Source organism: Scylla paramamosain, chromosome 8, assembly GCF_035594125.1.
Source record: "Scylla paramamosain isolate STU-SP2022 chromosome 8, ASM3559412v1, whole genome shotgun sequence".
Classification (NCBI taxonomy): domain Eukaryota; kingdom Metazoa; phylum Arthropoda; class Malacostraca; order Decapoda; family Portunidae; genus Scylla; species Scylla paramamosain.
This window is the reverse complement of record NC_087158.1, coordinates 20,648,319-20,670,822: the sequence shown is the minus strand read 5'-3', so window position 1 is coordinate 20,670,822 and position 22,504 is coordinate 20,648,319. Positions and strand designations below refer to the sequence as shown.

At 38.3% G+C, this 22,504-nt stretch overlaps 2 protein-coding genes across 4 annotated transcripts; one reads left to right on the top strand and one right to left on the bottom strand.

Annotated features, from left to right (window-relative positions):
* Positions 1 to 730: 730 nt before the first annotated feature.
* On the bottom strand, positions 731 to 12,371 carry LOC135102936 (carbohydrate sulfotransferase 11-like). Its single transcript, XM_064008640.1, has 7 exons — positions 12,234 to 12,371; positions 11,134 to 11,243; positions 6,703 to 6,814; positions 6,264 to 6,355; positions 6,070 to 6,169; positions 5,454 to 5,659; positions 731 to 1,589 (listed from the first exon to the last, which is right to left on the bottom strand). The coding sequence occupies exons 1-7, from the start codon at positions 12,243 to 12,245 to the stop codon at positions 998 to 1,000; spliced, it is 1,224 nt and encodes a 407-aa protein (XP_063864710.1). The 5' UTR covers positions 12,246 to 12,371; the 3' UTR covers positions 731 to 997.
* Positions 12,287 to 19,815, top strand: LOC135102937 (transmembrane protein 18-like). Of its 3 annotated transcripts, none has more exons than XR_010269869.1 (4): positions 12,287 to 12,625; positions 15,106 to 15,372; positions 15,776 to 15,972; positions 16,229 to 19,815. XR_010269869.1 is itself a non-coding variant. In XM_064008643.1 (4 exons), exons 1-3 carry the CDS (start codon positions 12,287 to 12,289, stop codon positions 15,920 to 15,922), a joined length of 753 nt encoding a protein of 250 aa, XP_063864713.1. In that variant the 3' UTR covers positions 15,923 to 15,958; positions 16,229 to 19,815. The 3 variants fall into 3 exon arrangements, 2 of the variants coding, with proteins under 2 accessions (XP_063864713.1, XP_063864711.1); XM_064008643.1 differs by having other exon boundaries at positions 15,776 to 15,958; XM_064008641.1 differs by lacking the exon at positions 16,229 to 19,815 and having other exon boundaries at positions 15,776 to 16,080.
* Positions 19,816 to 22,504: the final 2,689 nt, after the last annotated feature.

Sequence of the window (22,504 nt, the reverse complement as noted above, 5' to 3'; positions counted from 1 at the left end):
CGGACCTAGATTTAATTGGGATATATTCCTTACTTAAAGAAGAATCATTTTATATATGTGAAATATTCCTTTGAGTTTTTAGGAGTGGTGCGTAACTCATACCACTCTTTTAGACAAGGTGAAATCAAAAGCTTTTCGTCTTATCAACCCCTTTCCTGTAACTGATTGTCTTCAGCCTCTGTCTCATCCCTGCAATGTTGCGTCTCTTGCTATCTTCTACATCTATTTTCATGCTAACTGCTCTTCTCATCTTGCTAACTACATGCCTCCTCTCCTGCCGCGACCTCGCTGCACAAGACTTTCTTCTTTCTCCCATCCCTATTCTCTCAATCTCTCTTATGCATGAGAGACAGTATTCTCAGTCATCCACCCCTTTCTCTGGTAAACTCTTTTTTGTTTTCCTTGGCCAGTGACCCTCTTACGTAAAGCTATTCCATGCCGAGCTGTATGCTTGGAAATTGTGTCCTTGATCGCGAGAAAACGAGGGGTAAATGATGTGTGCACTTCGGTGTATCTCCCAGGTCTGTCTTTGTTTTTTGTTTTTTTCCTTTTTTCTTCTCTTTTTTTCTTCTTATTTCTTTTCTTCTTTTCTTCTTCTTCTTATTATTATTATTGTTGTTGTTATTATTATTATTATTATTATCATTATTATTATTATTATTATTATTATTATTATTATTATTATTATTATTATTATTATTATTATTATTATTATCATTATTATTTTTTTTTATTATTTTTTATTGACATCATCATCAGTATTAACATCAGTTTATCAATCAGTTAACTTGTTTATTGGTTTACTTATTTATTTTTGTCTAGATTTTTTTTATTTATGAATTTGTTTCCTTATCTTCACATATTTTTTTGTTCTTGTTTATTAAGTTTGTCTTTTATCATTATTTGTGTATACCATGGACGTTTGCTTTATTTTCAAAACAACTTAATTCAAGTTCTTTTTTTTATTCATGTGCACTACATGTTTTTTTTTTTTTTTTTATAATAAGGACTGAGATTTTTTATTCAATCGAACATATGTATCAAAAGGACTAATACTGAAGTCAAACATCTCAAAATCTATCTTATAAACAGAGTACAGCTTCATTAAAAGTTGCACGTTAAGCTCCGAAAAGAAGTTGGATTCTATGTCAGAGTCGGATGCACCGGTTCGATCCTCGCGATGGAGAAGCTGTACTTGAAAGTCACTCAGCTCAAATTTGTTGTGTTTATTCCCAGACGAAGGATAAGTATACGTGGTGTTAATGGTGGCGTGGACGTGCCTTGGGGAAAGCTCGTGGAGACCCGTGATATGCACAAGATAATTTGACTCTAGTTCAATGGAGTCCAACTTCATAATGATGGAGTACCGTTGATGGCAAGGTGCACACGTCAAGTAGTAGGGGCGCCAGTGTTCGTTATATTTCCACACTGGAGTGACAACCAAGTATTCTACAAACTCCTTGAAGGTGGGCACGTCCCTATACTGCTGTGGCTGGGGATGCCGCCGGTGATTCTGGATAATGGAAGAGCCATACTGGTCTCGAAACCACACAAACTGACTATGCTCCAGTCGATTCAGCAACTTGTCCCTGTCGATAAACAGAAGGAGAATTGACGAAAGAATGATCATTGATATTTCGTAAACAACCAGTAAGAAGCTCTTCGTGACATCAATGGTAAACCATAAAGTATTGTGTGTGTGTGTGTGTGTGTGTGTAAGTACTACTACTAATTCTACTACTACTGCTACTTCTGTTAATATTTATAGTAGTAATAGTAGTACAGTACTTACAAATATAGGAGACTATAAATATTATACAGTCACACACACACACACACACACACACACACACACACACAAATATAATGATGACGATGATGATGATGATGATGATGACGATGATGATGATGATGATAATAATAATAATAATAATAATAATAATAATAATAATAATAATAATAATAATAGTAACAATAATAATTGTAACGCTCCACCGGGGGATTGTTTCTTGATGCTATTGCCACCACTGTTTCTAGGAGAGAAGTCCACTACTTGTTCTGATGAAGTTGCCCACCAGTGTTTCGGAGTTGATCGTTCTGGAATTGATGATTGATGATGCTTGTTATTTGCCAGTCAATGAGGATGCTTGGAGTGTTGTCAGCGTGGAGGACCGGAGTGAGGCGGTGATTCTGATAGCTTGGAGGTCGTGGGTAGTTAACTGATATTATGATGTGTGCAAATAAAAGACACGATGACGAGAGTTCTTGATTCAATAATAGGTAGATATTACGCATTTGATTCGAGACGGAACTGTAACGTGACGATTTGATTGTACTCTCTCTCTCTCTCTCTCTCTCTCTCTCTCTCTCTCTCTCTCTCTCTCTCTCTCTCTCTCTCTCTCTCTCTCTCTCTGAAGTGATATGATATATAACTGAGCAACGTCTCTCACGGCTGACTGTGATTGAGCGGAACTGAGTGAGAGATCGAGACAGACTGCTCGTGACTGGGTGACCGACTGACTCCGACTCTGACTGGGACTGAACTCCCGAACGAACTGAGAGCTCGCTACATGCGGGCTGTATTTATCTGAACTAAGAAGTAGAAGAGGGGTGTGAAATTCTCTTGAGAGGTGGAGAAAGGACTGGCTGGCTATGGTACACGTGGGATGAATATATGAAATAGCGAAATATACATATATATAATAAAAGTAATTGTTGAGACTGATACAGGATAAAGGGGTACCAGCGACTCCTTAGGGTTGCTGTACCCCACCACTAACCAACGTTCTATCCGATCGGCCAATGACACGGCATGTCTCTACTCCCGACACCTCTACCTCCAGGGGTCAGGTTGGGTACATGTACACTCTACACTTCTAGGCCGGTAATTCCCCCGGTCATGCCGGGGGAGCACCTCCCACTGTCCCCAACGGGGATCCCAGCCGCACAGCAAGATCCCCCAGGGTCGCCTGTCGGCCTGCCTAATCATGCCTTAAGCTAGAGTACATCACTCTCGACGATTTTGCTTCCGTGATGGCCGGGGCGTGAGCGATCCGTCCGCCACCGTTGATTGCACCGCCTTCCCTGGGCAGAGGTGTTGGCAGGGTCGTGCAGGAGGGGCGTTGTGGCTCGGGGTCACCGGGTAGGCTGGTTGGGGTGATCGCCGCTGGTCTCTGTCAAGGTTCGTTGGCGAAATATTTCATTCAATGTCCGTAGAGTTTTCCCAATGCCACAGGCACCCTTCGGGCCGGTGGTGCGGCTGCCGGTGTGCTGCTGCGCTTACGGCCCGCTGGTGCGGCACTCGGATAGGGTGTTTGAGGTGATCGCCGCTGTTCGCTGTTGAGGTTCGTTGGCGAAAGATGGCACTCCACGTCCGTTGAGTTTTCCCGGTGCCCCAAGCACCCTTCGGGCCGGCGCGCTGATGCGCTCGCGGCCCGCTGGTGCGTCACTCGGGACGTTTCCTCTTGAGGATGTCGTACTAGCTCACTGTACTCTATTCAGTTTTGTAATACTCTCTACTACACGTTGGTCAGTCACGAAGTGCGGAGCCGACCCTCCGGGAGACACTGACAGAGACGCTGACGGAAGGCTGCCTGAAGGCGGAGCTCGCTGAGCACACGGCCTCTACTCGCCAGAGATGCCTTGTTTTTGTCCTCGCTTCCCAAAAGGGTTGTTGTTATTCCCAGCGCCCGGCCCAAGAGGTCACGTGGACGGAGATGGGTCAGCAGTAGCCGTTTTCGTGTAAACGTGGACGGAGCTGGATCAGCAGTAGCCGCTTTCATGTAAAACAAGGGGTCACGTTGTTTGTGTGTGTGTGTGTGTCAGCAGAAGCCGTTTTCGTGTAAACACAAGTTGTCGCTCTTTGAGCCCACCCCCAGAGGGTTGTTATTACCTCGTCTTCTCTTTGCACCCCCCCCCACTCCCCGGGGACTGTTATCGCAGCGCCCGACCCAAGGAGTCAAGTGGACGGCACGGGGTCGGCCGCTTTTCATATAAACACAGGTCTCCCGGCCGCATCTACTACCCTCTCACAGCTCGTGTGCATGCCCATGGGCGCGTTCGTGGGTGTTAGTGCTTTTGTGTGTGTTTTGGGTGAAGGTTTGTGTGTGCCTTGCGTGGAGCGTAATAATAATAATAATAATAATAATAATAATAATAATAATAATAATAATAATAATCAATAATTATAACAGCAAAAACAACAACAATAATATACTATCTTACGGAAAATTTAACCTTTCTTTAAATTACTCGCCCACCTGTCAGGTGCGCCTGCCACCTGTCCCCGATCAGAGAAACACCTGTCTTTCCTTTTCTCTCTCACCTGTAGATGAAAGGATTAAGCCTGAATCCTCTAATCTCACGTCCCTTCTTTGATCTCCACCCCCATGTGTACGAGTACATCCTTGAACTCACTCCTTCCTCCTTCCCTACTAGCTGAGAGTCACTTACGTCACTCTCCCACCGGCTGAGTCCTGCCGTACGTATATCAGTTAGTTAGAGAGAGTTATCACGCAGTCAGATAGTCAGTGGAATTTTAAGTCTGTCTCTGGTCAGTCATGTCTCTCGCTGATAGACACCTGTAACTTCCCAAAAATAAATATATAAGAGAGAAATAATGTGTCTGCCTCTTGAACCCGTATGACGTTAAGTACATCACGACAGGGAGAGTCCAGCATGACTACGGAGATTGGTTACAGAGGAGGTAGGAAGCAAGAAATACAGATTAAGGTAAAGTTCCAGAGGCCACCAGTGAAGGGGATGAAAAGTGAAGGTACTGGTTTACTCTTGCATTAGGGATGTGAACAGAATAGGAATGAGAGTGAGAGAGAATCTTGTGCAGCGAGGCAGCAAGAGGTGAGGGAAAGCACACTGTTAGCAAGATCAGAAGGCAGTTTGCATGAAAGTAGCGATAGAAGATAGCAAGAGATGCACTAGCACCACGGTAAAGTGATAGAGGTTGTAGTGAATTAGTTAGATGAGGGGCGTCACTGAGGAGAAAAGTTTTTCACTCTATCTTTTTTCAAAAACTGTGTGAGTGGAACCGCCTCATCCATGCAGAGGCGAATAAGGCCCATTTATATAGTATGCAACTGTGAGAGAGAAAAAAAAAGGTAGAGACTATACGAGTATAACTTCTTAGAAACAGTTTTGGCAAGAGATAAGCAATTTCCTATTCAAAGTTTTAGTGAAGGACAGACCAAAGATTGTTTAATGTAGAAGAGTGGAAAAGCTGTGTGTCATCGAAAAAGAGAAGATAGTTGACTGAAAGATTATGTCGAGCGGATAGCGGGAGAGAGTGAATCTTTGAGATATTAAACAAAACGAGGTTTATATATATATATATATATATATATATATATATATATATATATATATATATATATATATATATATATATATATATATATATATATATATATATATATATATATATGATGAACAAATCTTACCTGTAAGCTGAGAGCAGTCTTTGGAAAGGGTGCCTGATAACCAGGAAGGCAATGAAGGAGGAGAGATCCTCTTGAGGTGAAGGGTGTGGCATGAGGTCACGAATGATATTGTGCAGACGACCACGGGGCACAGAGGCTATGAGATCGTCCCTTCCCAGCACCCGCATGAAGCCATGCACCAGCGAGGTAGATGCCACCTTTGGTACCTGTGGCAGAACAACGCTCACTGTGTATTGCTGTCATGCGACCGTTGCGCTCCGACCAGATTTAATGATTTTTTTTTTTTTTTTTCCTGATCAATATAAAATAAGCAATTTGTTGTGATTTTAAGTTATATTCTATGTTCTATCTCTCCGATAATACCAGTGCACAGCAACATGTAAGATTTGACCACGATCATATATATATATATATATATATATATATATATATATATATATATATATATATATATATATATATATATATATATATATATATATATATATATATATATATATATATATATATATATATATATATATATGCACTGCATCATCTCTCACTAAAAAGCAAACGAGAAATGAAAATATATTACAAAATCAAATGAACGGAACGAAAGAGAGAGAAATCACACCTTGCACCAGACAAGGCGGTGGTCACGATGAACTAGCAGGTCGGGGTAAGAAAGACTTCGGTTCACAGCTGACCAGTTGGCGGGCGTCCCCACCCACATCCTGTGTAGCGGAATTAATATCATTACTCACGGAAATCATGGAGAAGGGAAGGAGGATGGTAGAACAGACTGGTAGTGGATCAAGTTCCACTCACGAGTATTGCTGGAGGAGGAAGGTGCTGTGACGCTGACACACCCTCTCCACCCTTGCGCTGCGCTCTGCCATCTGCTGCCCGATCAGCTCCATCTGCCAAGGACGTTATCATTCTTTCAGAAACCTTGATGAGATCTCCAAAACAACTGCACACACCATATGTCCATAAAAAAATAAATAAATAAGAAACAATCACTAATACACATGTATTTTCATTTTATTTGTTTACTTATTTATTTGTTTATCTATTTATCCATTTATTCATATTTCTATTTCATTATTATTTTTCTTTGTTTTCGGTGATACGACGATGACATGGAACGAAGAGAGAGAGAGAGAGAGAGAGAGAGAGAGAGAGAGAGAGAGAGAGAGAGAGAGAGAGAGAGAGAGAGAGAGAGAGAGAGAGAATACGTGCACCTTTCAAACCAAGATGGACTTACAATCTCTATTTCGAGAGGTGTGGATTTCAACACAGAGACGAGGCCAGCTCCGAGGATGAGGACAGCTGCCATAATCGCCACTTTGTCGCTACACCTGAGTCGCCACCCACCTCTGCACCACAAGTCAAGACCACAACGTACAAAATTATCAGCAACGTACAAAATTATATTTCTGCATGAGAACATGCAGAAATATATCCGCAACATATAGTCACAAGATGGAAGGATCATGAATTAATACACTTGTAATGAAATCACATTAAATTGTGTGTGTGTGTGTGTGTGTGTGTGTGCTGAACTCGTGACACAGCCATCCGTTTCTTCATGAAAGAGTTCGCAGTTTATAGTGATCAATCTTCAGGTAGGACCGTGAAAGCTGGCAGAGATGGTTTAGAACACATTACTTCATAGAAGATGCTTTAGCGGGAGACAGATGTGAAGTTTTCACTTTAGATTATTAGTAAAGGACAGACGGAAGATGTTCAGTGTAGGAGAGGAGGACAGTTGAGTGTTATTGAAGAAGGGATCCTTATTTGGAAAGTTGTGTCGAGTTGATAGATGGAGGAATTGAGTTTTGAGACTGAACAACACAAGTTTGTTCTGCACCAATCAGAAATTAGAGGAAAATCGGAAGTCAGGCCTTCTGTGGCTCCTCTGCTGTTTAATTCCTGAAGGATTGAATCTGGACGTCTAAGAAATGACGCTGAAAAGTGCAGGGTGGTATCATTAGCTATATAGCTTGACCAGCTGTACACTCTCGAAGAGAGTTTAGACCCCATGCAGTCTGATCTATGAATAAGGCTGTAACCTTTCACTATAGCTGACCCTTGTGTGTGTGTGTGTGTGTGTGTGTTTGTGTGTGTGTGTGTGTGTGTGTGTGTGTGTGACGTTATTCACCTACCCACAGTCTTATGCTGGTTTTGCGACACAACCAACCATTTCCCTAATTTAAGGAATGAGTTCAGTTTTTTTAGTATAACTTTTTTTATGGAGGAGGGACACCGGTCAAGGGCAACCAAAATCCAATAAAAAATAAATAAAAAAAGGCCCACTGAGATTCCGGTCACCGAATGAGGTCCGGAGCAGTAGTCAAAAACTGAAGGATAAATGTCTTGAAACCTCCCTCTTGAAGGAATTCAAGTCATAGGAAGGTATAGAAATAAAGAAGTAGGCAGGGAGTTCCAGAATTTACCAAAGAAAGGGATGAATGATTGAGAATACTAGTTAACTCTTGCAACAGAGAGATTGACAGAATAGGGGTGAGAGAAAGAAGCAGCGAGGCCGCGGGAGGAGGGGAGGCATACAGTTAGCAAGATGAGAAGAACAGTTAGCATGAAAATAGCGGTAGAAGATGGCTACAGATGCAACCTTGCGGCGATGAGAAAGAGGCTGAAGACAGTCAGGTAGAGGAGAGGAGTTGATAAGACGAAAAGCTTTTGATTCCACCCTGTCTAAAACAGCGGTATGAATGGACCCCCCCATCCCCGACATGTGAAGCATACTTCATACATGGACGGATAAGGCCCTTGTACAGAGTTAGCAGCTGGGTTGGTGAAAAAAATTGGCGGAGACATCTCAGAACACCTAACTTCATAGAAGCTATTTTAGCTAGAAATGAGGTGTGAAATTTCCAGTTTAGATTATAAGAAAAGGACAGACCAAAGATCTTCAGTGTAGAAGAGGGGGACAGTTGAGTGTCATTGAAAAAGAGGGGATAGTTATCTGGAAGGTTGTGTCGAGTTGATAGATGAAGGAGTTGAGTTTTTGAGGCATTGAACAATACCAAGTTTGCTCTGCCCAAATCAGAAATTTTAGAGAGATCCGAAGTCAGGCGTTCTGTGGCTTCCTTGCGTGAAAAGTTTACTTCCTGAAGGGCTGTCTACGAAAAGACGTGGAAAACTGCAGGGTGGTTTCATCAGCGTAGAAGTGGATAGGACAAGAAGTTTAGTTTAGAAGATCATTGATGAATAATAGGAAGAGAGTGGGTGACAGGACAGAACCCTGAGGAACACCACTATTAATAGATTTAGGAGAAGAACAGTGACTGTCTACCACAGCAGCAATAGAACTGTCAGAAAGGAAGTCTGAGATGAAGTTACAAAGAGAAAGATAGAAGACGTAGGAGGGTAGTTTGGAAATCAAAGCTTTGTGCCAGACTCTATCAAAAGCTTTTGATATGTCCAAGGCAACAACAAAAGTTTCACCAAAATCTCTAAAAGAGGATGACCAAGACTCAGTAAGGAAAGCCAGATTACCAGTAGAGTGCCCTTGACGGTACCCATATTGGCGATCAGATAGAAGGTTGTGAAGTGATGGATGTTTAAGAATCTTCCTGTTGAGGACAGATTCAAAAACTTTAGATAGGCAGGAAACTAAAGAAATAGGACGGTAGTATGAGGGATTAGAACGGTCACCCTTTTTTTAGGAATAGGATGAATGTAGGCAAACTTCCAGCAAGAAGGAAAGGTAGATGTTGACAGACGATGTTGAAAGAGTTTGACTAGGCAAGGTGCAAACATGGAGGCACAGTTTCAGAGAACAATAGGAGGGACCCCATCAGGTCCATAAACCTTTCAAGGGTTTAGGCCAACGAAGGCATGGAAAACATCATTGCGAAGAATTTTAATAAGTAGCATGAAGTAATCAGAGGATGGGAGACAAGGAGGAACAAGCCCTGAATCGTCCAAGGTAGAGTTTTTAGCAAAGGTTTGAGCAAAGAGTTCAGCTTTATAGATAGATATGATAGCAGTGGAGCCATCTGGTTGAAATAAAGGAGGGAAAGAAGAAGAAGCAAAGTTATTGGAGATGTTTTTTTGTCTAGATGCCAGAAGTCACGAGGGGAGTTAGATCTTGAAAGATTTTGACACTTTCTATAAATGATGGAGTTTTTGGTTAGTTGGAGAACAGACTTGGAATAGTTCCTGGCAGAAATATAAAGTGCATGAGATTCTGGCGGTATAAGGTTCAAGTACCTTTTGTTTGCCATCTTTCTATCATGTATAGCACGAGAACAGGCTGTGTTAAACCAAGGTTTAGAAGGTTTAGGTCAAGAAAGAGATTGAGGAATGTACGCCTCCATGCCAGACACTATCACCTCTGTTATACGCTCGGCAAACAGAGACGGGTCTCTGACACGGAAGCAGTAATCATTCCAAGGAAAATCAGCAAAATACCTCCTCAGGTCCACCCAACTAACAGAGGCAACACGCCAGAGGCATCTCCGCTTAAGGGGATCCTGAGGAGGGATTGGAGCGATAAAACAAGAGACAGATATGAGATTGTGATCGGAGGAACCCAACGGAGAAGAGAGCATAACAGCATAAACAGAAGGATTAGAGGTTAGGAAAAGGTTAAGAATGTTGGACGTATCTCCAAGACGGTCAAAATGAGTAGAGTATTGCACCAATTGTTCTAGGTCGTGGAGAATAGCAAAGCTGGAGGCTAGTTCACCAGGCTGGTCAGTGAAGGGAGAGGAAAGCCAAAGCTGGTGGTGAACATTAAAGTCTCCAAGAATGGAGATCTCTGCAAAAGGGAAGAGTCAGAATGTGCTCCACTTTGGAAGTTAAGTAGTCAAAGAATTTCTTATAGTCAGAGGAGTTAGGTGAGAGGTATACAGTACAGATAAATTTAGTTTGATAGTGACTCTGTAGTCGTAGCCAGATGATGGAAAACTCGGAAGATTCAAGAGCATGGGCACGAGAGCAGATTAAGTCATTGCGCACATAAACGCAACATCCAGCTTTGGACTGAAAATGAGGTTAAAGAAAGTAGGAGGGAACAGAAAAGGGGCTACTGTCAATTGCCTCAGACACGTGTTTCAATGAGGAAAAGAAGATGAGCTTTATTAGAGGAGAGGTGATGTTCTACAGATTGAAAATTATATCTAAGACTGCGAATGTTGCAGAAGTTAATGAAGAAAAAGTTGAGGGGGATGTTAAGACACCCCGGGTCAATACCAGAAGAGCAGTCCGACCTAAGGACATTTGTGGTCCCCTCCCCAGATGGGGACTCTGAGGCTGGTGTAAGAGTCGCCATGATAATTTTGAATTTTGAGTGAAAGGTGAGTGTGTAATTAGGTGCTTGTAGTTTTGTGTGAATGAAGAGAGTTGTCTTTAGAGAGCAGGCTGTGACTGCCCCCTTGTATTGTGAGACACAAAGGTAAACGTTCAGTGAGGTCATAGCTGGGTTTAATGATAAGTTCACAGCACCCCCTGACCCAGTGCTTTAGACCTCACTGGGAGTAATTATGGTTTCGGCAGGTGCCTCCTGCTTCATCCTGGACTTAGACCACTCACACCTAGACGTGTGTGTATGTGGAATTGGAGGGGGGGACTCGTGTGTGTGTGTGTGTGTGTGTGTGTGTGTGTGTGTGTGTGTGTGTGTGTGTGTGTGTGTGTGTGTGTTTATTATAAACAAATTAAAGCGCCATACCCAATGTAGTGAAGTGGCAGGATCCAGTCCCAGTACAACGCAGAACCAGTGGATTTGTACCCATAACTGGTTTGGCGAGGCTGCTCGCTCGTCATCTTGACGCGGAAAGACTGAGGAGGCAATAAGAGGAAAGTGACTCTGCTCGGATTATCTGAGTCAGCAAAAATAAATCATCGACAAACTTACCCTTACAGACGCACCCATGCTACAGCTGCTACTCTTCAGCACCTGAACGGCTTTGCTTCACTGTGTGTGTGTGTGTGTGTGTGTGTGTGTGTGTGTGTGTGTGGATATATATATATATATATATATATATATATATATATATATATATATATATATATATATATATATATATATATATATATATATATGGACATTCATGGTCAATATTTTCATGAGTACATCATAAAAATAATGCACTGTGATGTAATATAAGTTATGTAATGCACACGCTCTCAAACATGGAGATTTTAGAAAGTTTATGCATGGGAACGCGTCCCAGTAAAGCGATTCAGTAGCATGATTTCCGTGGTCTGTAAGCATAGACAAAGTGCTAATTATAAAGGTCTTCCAGTTTTCCCTTGAACAATACTGCTCACAGTCTGTTGGGGAAGGGATATTCTGAAAAATTAATGAAATATTCAACACCTAAAACACAAAGAATGCTGAGAAATGCACCTTATATATATATATATATATATATATATATATATATATATATATATATATATATATATATATATATATATATATATATATATATATATATATATATATATATATATATATATATATATATATATATATATATATATATATATTTTTTTTTTTTTTTTTTTTTCAGTCGTGTAATTCACCTTCTAGTACTTCAAATGTACTTAAAATTTCTATGCACTCAAGTGTGTAGGTAAAGATGTTCCGTTTACGAGTGTATTACTACAGACTGACATACTTTCCCGGCCTGCATCAGCTTATTTTCGGAATCTTATCTTTTTTTTTTCATTCCCGCCGTCCTTCGATGTAATGTACGATAAGAGAGAGAGAGAGAGAGAGAGAGAGAGAGAGAGAGAGAGAGAGAGAGAGAGAGAGAGTCTTACCTTTGAATACATTTAAAGCTTGAGTTGGAGTGGGCTTCTAGTTAGTCCAGCAGATGCTGACAGCTCCCGCTATCTTGACGGAAAATGAAGTACAGGCTGATAGTAAAAAGAAAAAGAAAAAAACATGTAATGAAGTAAGGAAGCTGATAAGAGATGAGAGCGCCAGACAACCAGGAATAAGGAAGTGCCGATATAAAAGACTCCAGCTGCTGACAGGCAGCGCAAGGGAGGACCCAGACCAAGACCAAGGATCAGCTGTTCATGGGTGGCGGTTATCGCCAGCTTGTGGATACCGTTTTGTTTTTCGTTGTGCAGTCATGGAATCCCAGTTCGTTGATGAAGGGTTCGTACGGACAGACCAAATAACTGACCTGTGGTCGTTCTTACAAACAGTAAGTGATGACAAATATGATTAGGTGTGTGTGGTTCTAAGGGGCATACTGGCACTTGGTGGGAGGAGGAGGAAAGTGCGTCTGTTATTTGGTTAGGCAGAGAGCACATGTTACGTGGCAGGAAGTAGAGTTAGAAGTCATTATTTTACCAAATGAATGGCAAACAAACTTAGTAATGTAATGTGGCATTTGTGTATGTTTATATATTTATCATAATTGTTCGACGTGCTGGTAAATCTTAAAAGTAGCGGCTCCTTATAATTATATCGCCATCCCTCCAGGACAAGAAAGCTTGGGGACCTGGTGGGAAAGCTGGGTTTTAGGATGGGGGAGGCAAAATTTTGGAAATCTTAAAAGTCTAAATAGAAAAACATTTTTTTTTTTTTTTTTTTGTAGGGAATATTCCTGAAAAAGTCAACAAACAGGGAATATCCACCCCCGCTGCATTATCCAAACTTTTTCAAGTTACTGACCTTGCTAATTGGGGCTCCACTGTCCCAACTGATAAAATTGTAGTTTAGCACAATTCATCCTCTTTTCTCTCTCTCTCTCTCTCTCTCTCTCTCTCTCTCTCTCTCTCTCTCTCTCTCTCTCTCTCTCTCTCTCTCTCTCTCTCTCTCTCTCTCTCTCTCTCTCCCTCCTTTATTCCCAACAAGCTTCAGTACCTGATGGAAAAGCGGGGTTCCATGGTAGGAGAAGCCAAATTATTCCAAATTTGAACATTCGTGAAAAGTCTAAGGATGATACACCATCAATTGAAAACTGGAGAGATGTACAGCCTAACCTAATTGGTGGAGCTTGGCCCTCACCTTTAAGGACACTAACCTAAGCCTCCCCCTGTATGTACCCTTAGGACACTAACCTAACCTAACTAGGGGGCTTTGCCATCCCTAGACTGCCCCTTTAAGGACACTAACATAATCTAATGCAACAGGCCAGGGCTCCCTAGAGCCCTCATATGGACAATAACCTAACCTATCTGGCAGGGCTTTGACCACCCTGGACACCCTTTAAGAATACTAATCTAACTTAACTGTATACCTTAACAGGAAATGGAAGGTCCAGAGTGCGTTGGTCAACCTCCTCTTCCTCATCCTCAAAGTGTACTGGCCCCACCAATTATTCAGTAATCAATTTATTTCGGCAAAACTCCATGCAATCTTAGCAATCTTAGGAAATGTACTCTCAAGTCATCTCGCTTATGGAACTGCACAATTAATTCCCAGTATTTAAATATGTGTCCCCTGCACTCGGCTACCATTATGACACTCAGTACCCTTGCCAGTAGCTGGCTGACTGCTGTGGTCACCATGTATACCCGTGGTGATTGGCTCCATAAGGAGCTGTTATTGGTAAGGCTACTGGATTAAGAAATGCCAGTCATGGTTATAATGGAAACAACCTTACCCTACTAATTTCAGGATTGACAATTACTGGATGAAATATGATGTCATTTGTTTTTGTGATTTGCACAATGAAAGAATCAGCTTGTGAAATTTAAGAACTTCAGTGATTTAAACTTAACCTAACATAACCAAACCAAAGCCTCAGATGAAATTGCTTATGTTATTTCCACATTATTTTCAGTTAATAATGATGTTACTAATGTGCTAATTTTTTAGTTCCTGTCCTATGAAATATTTTAATTGTCATCCCTGTCTTCCACATACCATCTTTTACATAGAATGGTTCTCTTGCAATCAGTGTGATGTCCTTCCTTGAAACATCATGGGAACACATAAATTGATCTAAAGGAAGGATAAATTGGTTGCAAGAGGCTTTTGCCAAGCATTGAATCTTTATTCAATGTGGATCTCACTTCTCACTGATCACACTTAAATGTAGTTTGGTCATTCTTGACTGTCTTGTTACTACATTTTTATAAATATGAACATTGTAACAGAAGACAGTGAAGGACAGGAACAGCATAGGTGTCTATTTGAAGTATGCTTTGCAAAAAAAACTTTAATGGAAGATGCCGAGAACAAGACACTGAAGTGGGGCAGGAAGCACATGAAGAAGATGTAATAGCATCAGTGACCACATATGCTGGCAAAGATGTGGAAAAACAGTGCAATAGCTAACACCACCCAGCATGGAATGGTTGATAACTCATGTTGAAAAATAATGGTTTTAAAAAAACTGTGGCTAGCAATTATTAGCAGACAATTGTACTTCAAGATTAGAGTATTATTTGGTGTGCCCTTCTACTTCCAAAACTTAACTTTTGTTCTTTTTTTCTTTCAAAGCATTATATGCAGCACTGCTGCATATGGATACATATAATCTACCAATTATTTTGGTATTTCGTATTAAATGCAGATAAAAATTTTGTCTTCCTATCTTTTCTTCATTTTATAGATGAATTTTCTTAGTATGAACAAATATTTTATTTAATCTCATATTTGTTCCATCAGCTTTTCTAGATTAAGTGCTTCTTTTTTTAAATTGTCATAAACAACCTATATGCACATTCTCAGATTGATTGGAGTGAAGGATGGCTGGTTGCACTTGTGGTGTTCCACATTCTCCTCACCACTGTTACTGTGATGACCCGCAACCATCACACCACTCAGGCTGTCCTCTTCTTCTTGCTGCTGCTCACAGTGCGTTCTTCTGAAACTATCAACCAGTATGCTGCAAAGAACTGGCAGTCCTTCAGTAGGCAGCAGTATTTTGACTCCCAGGGACTGTTCATAAGTGTAGTATTCTCCATGCCTGTCCTTTTCAACTGCATGATGATGGTGGTGAGTTTTTATCTACATTGGTGATGTAAGACATAACTAGACTGGTAAATTCAGTATTCACAATCACTTTTATAGCTACATTGATAATTCTGATATTGTATGAAAGTCCTTCATTACAGATATTTTAAGTTTATTATTTCTGAAGACAATGTATTTATGCCAACAGTATCATTTTGGTTAGGCAGGTGACTTAGGTATCTTCCTGAATTGTGACCATCAGTTTTATCTCCAGATAAGAGCTTAGTGTGTGTATGTGTGTGTGTAAAATCAAAGCTGTGCTTCATGCATGAGGACCCTTCTTTCAAAATCATTATAATAGGCCTATTCATAGGTATTGATTTTATTTTATTTATTCAGCGTTTTTTTTTTTTTTTTTTTTTTTTTTTTTTTTTTTTTTTTTCAGATGAACTGGTTGTGGTTGAGCAGCAGCATGATGGTGACATGGAAGAAAGCTGAACTGGAGGCTAGGGCAGCAAGACAAGGCAGCTCATACAGAGAAAAACCTAGTCAGTCAGTAAAATCATCAGCAGAAGCTAAGAAGAACAAGTGACTGCCTCTCAGGGCAATTCATGATGCCTTATGCTGGGTACAGAGGTCAAGGTTTGTTACTCCATAATAATCTCAGAAGTTGGCCTCAATTCCTAACTTAAATGATATTGCTTTTAGTAGTGTACTTGGAAATATATATTTTGAATTATGAAACCCATATATTACTTAAGTTTTATTTGCTCCATGTATTTTGGTGCTTTTAGTACTTGAATATATATTTATTTTGAATTATGAAATTGCTACATTATACGCTGTATATTAAAGAGTACATCATTTTTTTTTTTTTTTTTTTTTTTTTTTTTTTTAGGTGAAAGTGCATAGTTCAACACAAAGGAAAAGATCATCAAGATGGAAAGGTGTTTGAAGTGAGTAATGGATATTCTTTGCTACAATCACATCTTTCTAAAAAGAAAATGGGGTGGATTAATTAATCATCTCTGTTTTACTCAAGTTTGAAAAAAAAAATTAAAGGAATTTTTTTATATGATTCATATAGATTAAATCAAGGAACATTGGACAAGCATAACAATTTCTTATTTAATGTTTATTCAAAGGAAATACTCTCCTGTTTGAGAAGGCTACATTAAAGTGCTGCCCATACATTTGTAGTTAATATCTTGAATTATGGAAATTCTTTAAATCACCAAGTTGCTGCAGTCACTGGATCACAAAATGCCAACGATATCTAGTCATTTGTTATTGTATTCACTCACTACCAGATTCACCTTTAAGAATAATGCACCAGGGTGTCATTATATGTGTGGGTTATATGCTGTGAAGACTTCACTTAAGAAAGATTCACATATGGAAACTATCTTTACATTATCTACACATTACCTCAGTTTTTGTTTACATTATATAACCCTATTTTTTAATCCCCATAAATATAAGTTTTCACCTCTTTCTCAATAAAAATGCACTAAAATAGTATGAGAACACAACAATGTTATATCACATTTAGAGTGTATTCTTGTCAGATCTCATGAGACATCTTACTTGGCTGGGGATTTGTTATAAGGTAGAATTTGGGGTAAGATTCCATTTCAAACATTTATGAAAGCAGTAAACATGGCTGAAACAACAGCAATGTACCTATGTCTGAGATCATTTTCAAAAAGGAGAGATGTACATAAGTAATTAAGCAATACTGCTTGGACAAAGGAGAGTTATTCTTTGTGATTGATTTGTTTCATAATGCATTATTAAGGCACCCTGCATGAAGTGACATGATAATCCCCAAGTGGAATAGTGATCAAGCATCAAGCTGAAATCATGATTACAGTAAATTGATTATGAAAATTGGTTGACTGACATGTATTTAAAATATTACCACGAGATTCAGTAATATTTATATGCTTTTAATATGAATTAACAATGTGTTTTGGCATAGTTTTGCGGATTAAATAAAAGTTGAAATAATCTGGGAAAATGGTAAAATATAATAGCAATAGGACATTGCTCCTTAGCTAAGAGAGCATCCAAAACTCACTCTATTCCCTTTCCATCTTGTTGTGTTAGCCTCTGTCTCCATGAAGTACCATGCCACTATACATGATTGTCAAAGACGAAAAACACTAATCCTTTTTCTCCACACTTTAAATGTTGCCACATTTATATTAGATGTGTTTGAAGAGGAATAAAACACTGAATTGTAGTGGATTTGCCTCCCTGTTAATTACACATTCATTTGTGATGGCAGCCAAACTAGAGTAGCAGACACACTGCTTTTTACACATTTGCAAAGAGCTAAAGCAGTAATATCCAACTTCTTGATTATGCTTTAATCACATTGTTTAGATGGTGGATAGCATTTTATGCAGATGGATAAACAGTTGAGGACACTCTCAAGGTGGAATACATTAGACTGTGTAAGTGCTGTTTCATTCAAAAGAAATGTAACTTTGCTTCAAACTGGTTTGATATACACATCTTTGTTGTGCACATCACCCAGATGTTGAGGGTTCAAGCTCTGTATTCTGCAACATTGAATTTAAACATGTTTAATACATTCCATTCTTTGGTATAATGATAGAATTGTCACTATACTTATATACATTAAGCAAATTTCTTCATCATTGTTATCATTAACTACTGTGAATCCACTACAGGACAAAGGTACTTCCAAGTTAATCCACTCATCTCTTTTGACTTTGGAGCCCATGCTAGGGATTTGCATGTCATGGCTGGGGGTTGAGCATTGCCATGTCATAGTAGTATAGGACATCATGGCAAAGGAAACACATTTATCTAATTGGACTCCTCTCTGTGGACATCTCTATATTCACTGATACCAATTGTGGCTCAGTAATTTTGCTTCTGAAAACACAAACATTGGTATACACCCCATGAGATGTCAAGTTTACCCCAATGTGAGCATTAGGGTTAGCATTGGGTAGTACCACTAAAATGTGTTGGATGTATGACTCAACTGCATTGTTTTAAAAGAAGTCAGGAAAGAATGTGTAGGTCAGTCACTGGGTGAGAGCATTGGTATGTTTATGTGTCCTCAGATAGCAAGATTACTGTGCCAGTGTCAGTGATGCCAGGTATTCATAGTATGACTGGACCTGTCTTGTTTAGCTAATTTAGTAATCTGAAAAGTGCATGAGCCATCAAGTTTGTATCACAATCTTCCTCAATTAATTATCTCAGTAGGTAGTTAATTAGTGAAAGATCAACTCCCGTGTATTGTTGTGTAATACTTTCTTGACAATTTTTTTTTATCAGGAATAAATTGTCATTTTATCAATGACTTGACATAATTTGTCTTGTCAGTGTCTTCACCATGTCATTCAGTTATTAAATGGGATTGTACTTTATTCTAATTATAATTATATAGTAATTACTTGAAATATACAGTATTTGTTAAAGTAGTAAAGTATAAGCCTATCTTTTGTGACTAGCAGGGCTACATGGCCTTCAATTTCCAGCCCTTTGCATTCTTTCAAGAACCTATTCAAGTTTGAATGCATGAGAATAAGTGACATCATTCCATATATAAGTGCATCAGGCAGCTTTGATCATAACAAAGAAAAATGAATTTGAAATAAGTATTTTTCATTACTTTTAAATATTTATGGTTATGTGAGGAAAGGAAGATAAGGCTTTGATAAGCAGGCATGGAATTCCACAGATAGGAAAGCAGACTAAACACAGAGGATATTGTTGAAGTTAACTTTACTGATATAGAAGTTACTGAAACATCTGAAGGTGTTCCAATTTCTGTTTTGTGACTCAATTAGGGAATACTTCTGGTCTCCTACATAATTATTGTCTTCATTTATAGGCAATGTCATTCACTATTACCTAGTACATCTTCATTCCAATATTAACTTTATATATTTCTAACAATATTTATAATAACAAGATAAATTTTTTGCTATCACTTGGTTTGAGGCAGGTTCACATGTAATTTGGATGGCTTACAGTAGCATGCATGTGTGCCTGAAGTGCAATTTTGAAAAAGTGACTGGCAAATAAAGCAACAATACTAGACCATGACATCAGCAATTATGTGGTTGCAAGACAAACAGTGCTCACATTAGCAGCATGCAGTCCCACACAAACAATCTTTTCTTGGATTCATTGTCTATGTAGTGGACATCTGGAGTGTGAATAAGTGTGTTTCTTGTAGTTCATCTGTTGTGTGTACCCTTCTCTGTGTATCAGTTGCCATGCCAGTGCCTATAGTCAGAATCACCAACTTTGCCCTATTAATTTTGTCACCAGTAGACACACAAACATGGAAACTATTTTGCATCCTGCTACCATTAGAGAGAGGCAAGATTTTACCATGATGAAAGACATATGCTAGAGTAGGCTGGGAGGCAATGGAAGATGTTTTTGGGTGTACGAGTGTAGAGAAAACTATTAACAGACGGAAAAAAAGAAAAATCTGCAGAGATGTTATGAGGTGTGTCAAAATAAAAGAAAAAAAATTAAGGAATCTTTGTGAATACAGTGCTTTAAGAAGCTATATTATCTGTATTATCTTTTTTTTTCAACTTGTTCGGAGATGGTAGAAGAGAGATTAACAAGGGTGTTGATAATGTGGAATGAAGATATGTAATACAAAATAGCAATTGAATACTGGTCCACTTGTGGACGACACTAAGTTATTGACATAGAATGATAGAGGTATGCTAAAACTTATAAATGAATTAAGCATTGTGGCAAGAAAAAAATCAATTAATATAGACAAAAATAAGATGATATTGCAGAAGAAAATGTGGAGTTACCAATTTTCTTGATTATGTAGACTAAGTACAGAAGTGTGAAAATAGTGAATGGTGGTTGAATGAATGGTTTAATGAAGGAAGCAAGTGAATTTAAATATATACTTGAATTATATCACTATACTAGACTACTAGACAAAAAAATTATCAGGGCACCATACATGTCGTAAAAGAAGACGCTAACAGGAATAAACCATAGCCTTGAGTAATGAAAGATTAACACAGCAGGATTACTGAACCTGTGTAGTAGTGTGAGGAGCAGAACAAGGCCTGTCGAGGATGTATTAGTGCCTTTTCTGTGTTGTATGGTACCTACACAGTTGCTTTGCTGCTATATTAGATAAATCCATATTTTACTCTTTAGATGATATTTCATTGCATATTATTAGAAATAATGTAATGATGTACTTTGTCAATTTTGGTTTACTGGGATAGGAATTTATTATACTTGTGCAGCACTGAAAAAAGTAGGTCATTACAAATGCACGTCACCTAAAAAAAGAAGTATGGTTTGGAGTATCAGGGTGTGTAAATCATTCCTGTTTAAAAGTTCCTTGGGTTATAAATGTTATAGAAAATCTATCTTTTGGATTTTGATATTTGTGTAGTTTTAGTATCACTATATAGTAATCTCTCATTATACAAAAGGGATAAGGACCAAAAAGATCTTTTGTGTCTTGAATCTTTTTATAACATCTGTTTTTCCTATTTAAATACAATGAAATAGAGATCTATTCCAGGAAGCCCCTCAGTTCAAACCTTTCCCATATATATTTTTTTTCTTATTTTGTTTGACCTGTATTATTAATTATCACCATTATATACCAGTACATAATATTGATTATTAGAGGCTTACATTACCTTAATGGGGCTGTAGACACATGCATATATTGTTAACTATGTACTGCTTGATAGTGACTGATGATGTTGGGGAGTTGTCAGGATTGGGGTCTTGATGGGCAACCTGTTATGCTGCAGATGCAGGAGGCTGAGCTTTGGGAGCAAGAAAAAGAAGAAAAAAGTCAGTGCCCTTACATTACTTGGCCAGTAATTCTTAAAATTTCACAATGGCATTGGCATCATTGTGCACATGATCACTTCTCTCCACCTCTGGGTTAAACTGAAATCCCATTTTCTTCATATGCCCACAGGCATCCAGAATCTTTTAGAATGCCAGAGGATAGGCATGTGAAATGTTTATCTGTTGTTTTCTCATCATACACAAGACAATGCTGTGTTGCTCACAATTTAAGACTTTTTAAAATTATTTTTCATAACTTTAAGGGAAATCTTTTCATATATACTTAGTTTTTTGTCCTATGTCCATTATTCGTGTAACTTTTATAGATTCATACATGAGGTCTTTATATAATGAGGGGTTACTGTATACTATATTTGTTAAGTAGTGCGTGTACAAATAAGTACCAGCAGACACCCAAGTACAGTGAGGATTTGTCTTTTATCTAAGTATGTATTTTAATCCATGTATTTGAGTTTGGAATCCTTACAGAAATAAGCAGCTGTATAATATATAACATAATACATGTTTTGTATTTTTATAAAACTGATTCACTTATGAAGTCATTTAGTGTCTGTGTTAGGGATAAATTAAAATCTTTGCTAACCATACAATTTTTGCCTTATATTATCTTTTGTAACTATCAAAATATCTCTATGTAATGCAGATGTAGATGGTATGAAGAATGAAACTGGTTCATAACATATTAATGTTAGGACTGCATTATTATCTTATTTATTATTATTATTATTTTATTTATTTACTTATTATATATATATATATATATATATATATATATATATATATATATATATATATATATATATATATATATATATATATATATATATATATATATATATATATATATATTTTTTTTTTTTTTTTTTTTTTTTTTTTTTTTTTTTTTTTTTATCTGGCTACCTAATATGGTGTCATTTAATTTTTTTCTTACATACAATTTAATATTGCTTGCTTTGTTTATTGTAAGTGATGCATGGACAGAATTGAAATATTCTTATGCCATGTTCTTGCTCAAATATGGATGACTATGAAATACATCAACACTAAAAATATCTAGTCCTTTTAAGTTAGTGTAGTACTATATGTACCTATATTACAGTATTTTGGTATGTGTTCAACAAAATATAGGGCAAAAGTGATGAATTTATAATTAGAGTTATTATCATGTTTAGTAAAAGAGAAGGAATAAATTGCAAATTTATGGTAATAGTCACATACAGCATCTGCAGATGGTTTGTTCACATGAAGAAATAAAGAAGCTGTGAAGGGCCTGCTAGCCTACACAAGGTATCTTTAGCACACCTAA

Excerpts from the sequence above, each read along its gene's own strand:
- LOC135102936 (XM_064008640.1), bottom strand. Across the intron at positions 6,815-11,133 it reads CTGCCACTTCACTACATTGG|AGGTGGGTGGCGACTCAGGT; the intron begins GTATGGCGCTTT and ends CTTGTGGTGCAG. Across the intron at positions 1,590-5,453 it reads AGACTGCTCTCAGCTTACAG|GGACAAGTTGCTGAATCGAC; the intron begins GTAAGATTTGTT and ends GTTTATCGACAG.
- LOC135102937 (XM_064008643.1), top strand. The coding sequence starts at position 12,287 with ATGCTGACAGCTCCCGCTATCTTGACGGAAAATGAAGTACAGGCTGAT. Across the intron at positions 12,626-15,105 it reads TGTGGTCGTTCTTACAAACA|ATTGATTGGAGTGAAGGATG; the intron begins GTAAGTGATGAC and ends GCACATTCTCAG. Across the intron at positions 15,373-15,775 it reads TCAACTGCATGATGATGGTG|ATGAACTGGTTGTGGTTGAG; the intron begins GTGAGTTTTTAT and ends TTTTTTTTTCAG.